Below are 1,706 nucleotides of genomic sequence, written 5' to 3'. Positions count from 1 at the left end.
AGAAAAAAAAAGCAAATAATCATAAGCTTTTGAGTAAAAAGAAAAAGGACCTCTTTTAATTCTATACAAACAAAAACACCATGTTCTTTCTATATACAAACTGATCAAAAAAACCCCATCGAATTTTTCTTCTTTGCTCTCTATTTTCTATCACTTTCCCGAGAAAATCAATTAAACCATATGCCATACAAGAATCCCCCCCCCACGCCCAATAGAAAGAACAAAAAGTCTGGGTTTCATTTTTTTTTCTTCATGATCAGCTCAATTCACCTCAGGAATGCTTTGTAGTGCAGGCCTCCATGACCGTTGATTTGTTTCATCAAATTGATTACTAACATGAATCAACTGTGCTAAAACCTGTTGTACTGATAACTCCTTTACATCAACCCTACCTAATAATTCCTCCAACTGCTTCTTCGTTATCTTCACTTTAACTTCATGAACAGTTGGAGTCGAAGATGTTGTAATAAAACCATCTTTTTGATGATGATCTCCTACAATACCCTTTTCTTTCGTTTTAATGTCAGAAAACCCGTCGTCGTCGCCGTAGTCAGCCGCCGTTGTTCCCCAGTCGTCGCCGGCCCATTGTGTTGATGATTGATGCCGTAAACAGTTACCCATTAAAATTTTTTAAAAATGAAAATAGGAGAGAGAGAGGGCAAGTACTTGAATGTTAAAAAGCGATGGGCTATATATAGGAAAAGTGGTGAAAGAGTCAAACCTAAAATCATACCACGTAGGATGACATATCATCCGACGTGGCTGATTATCAATGGTTGACCTTATCACCAACTCAATATCTGCATGTGATTGACACCTTTATTAGGTTAATCATTGTCGGTTAAGTCGCCTTCAATATGGCTCGGCTTGGCTTCGCTTGGCTTGGCCTTTTTAGCTTCGTCATTCCCGTCGGATCGTGATAATATCAACTGAATTAAAATTCAATCGATAAATTTTTTTTATTTCATTACATAAATTATAACTACGGTGTAAAATTATTTAAACAACACACTAAAATTCGAAAATATTTAATTTTTTCTTATTTTCTTTGAATATTCATAATTTTTTTCTCAAAATTTTCTTATTCTCTCGCACTTTTTCCATAATTCTTACCATATAGATTTATCAATCTTTCTATGCTTTCAAGTAGGTTTCTCTAATTTATCAATCTTTTCTTTTCACGTTTTAATCTTTAAAACTGTGGATTTATTGTTATAAATTAAGATTTTTATACGAGATTAAGTTTTTATTAGTGGAATAATTTTTGAATGTTGATTTTACACGAGATCACTAATATCTTTATTGATTTGTATTTTTTAGTTAATATTAATACTAATCCTCGAAGAAATTAGATTTGACTGTCTATATAATATTGTAATTCTTAAATATAGATTAAAAATTCGCATTTTTGTTTAAAAATAATTATTGCTAATGTGATGCATTTTATGTTCACGTTCATCTTGTGTTTTACATATTGTATTCTCTTAGCACTAATAAATACTTAAGTAACTTTTATTGTTGTGAAGCGAAATATATTTTATTTTGTAACAATCGAAAAGAATTATGAAATGAGATTTTACTATGTCATTATTAATTAAAAGAATTACGAAATGTATTTGGGTTTATGAAAATGTTTGTATTTACGATTTAGATTTATTTAATTAGCATTAATTTATTTTAAAAAATATTTTTAAAATTTAAAAATT

The 1,706-nt window shown here is 29.9% G+C and overlaps 1 protein-coding gene across 1 annotated transcript; it reads right to left on the bottom strand.

Annotated features, from left to right (window-relative positions):
- Positions 1 to 261: 261 nt before the first annotated feature.
- Positions 262 to 621, bottom strand: LOC121227999 (uncharacterized). Its single transcript, XM_041111026.1, has one exon. The coding sequence runs from the start codon at positions 619 to 621 to the stop codon at positions 262 to 264; it is 360 nt and encodes a 119-aa protein (XP_040966960.1).
- Between the last annotated feature and the right edge of the window lie 1,085 nt (positions 622 to 1,706).

This window comes from Gossypium hirsutum, chromosome A04 (genome assembly GCF_007990345.1).
Source record: "Gossypium hirsutum isolate 1008001.06 chromosome A04, Gossypium_hirsutum_v2.1, whole genome shotgun sequence".
Taxonomy (NCBI): Eukaryota; Viridiplantae; Streptophyta; class Magnoliopsida; order Malvales; family Malvaceae; genus Gossypium; species Gossypium hirsutum.
Note: the sequence above shows the minus strand (reverse complement) of the source record. Positions and strands in the feature narration are given on the sequence as shown.

Coding starts and splice junctions, on each gene's coding strand:
- LOC121227999 (XM_041111026.1), bottom strand. CDS start 621: ATGGGTAACTGTTTACGGCATCAATCATCAACACAATGGGCCGGCGAC.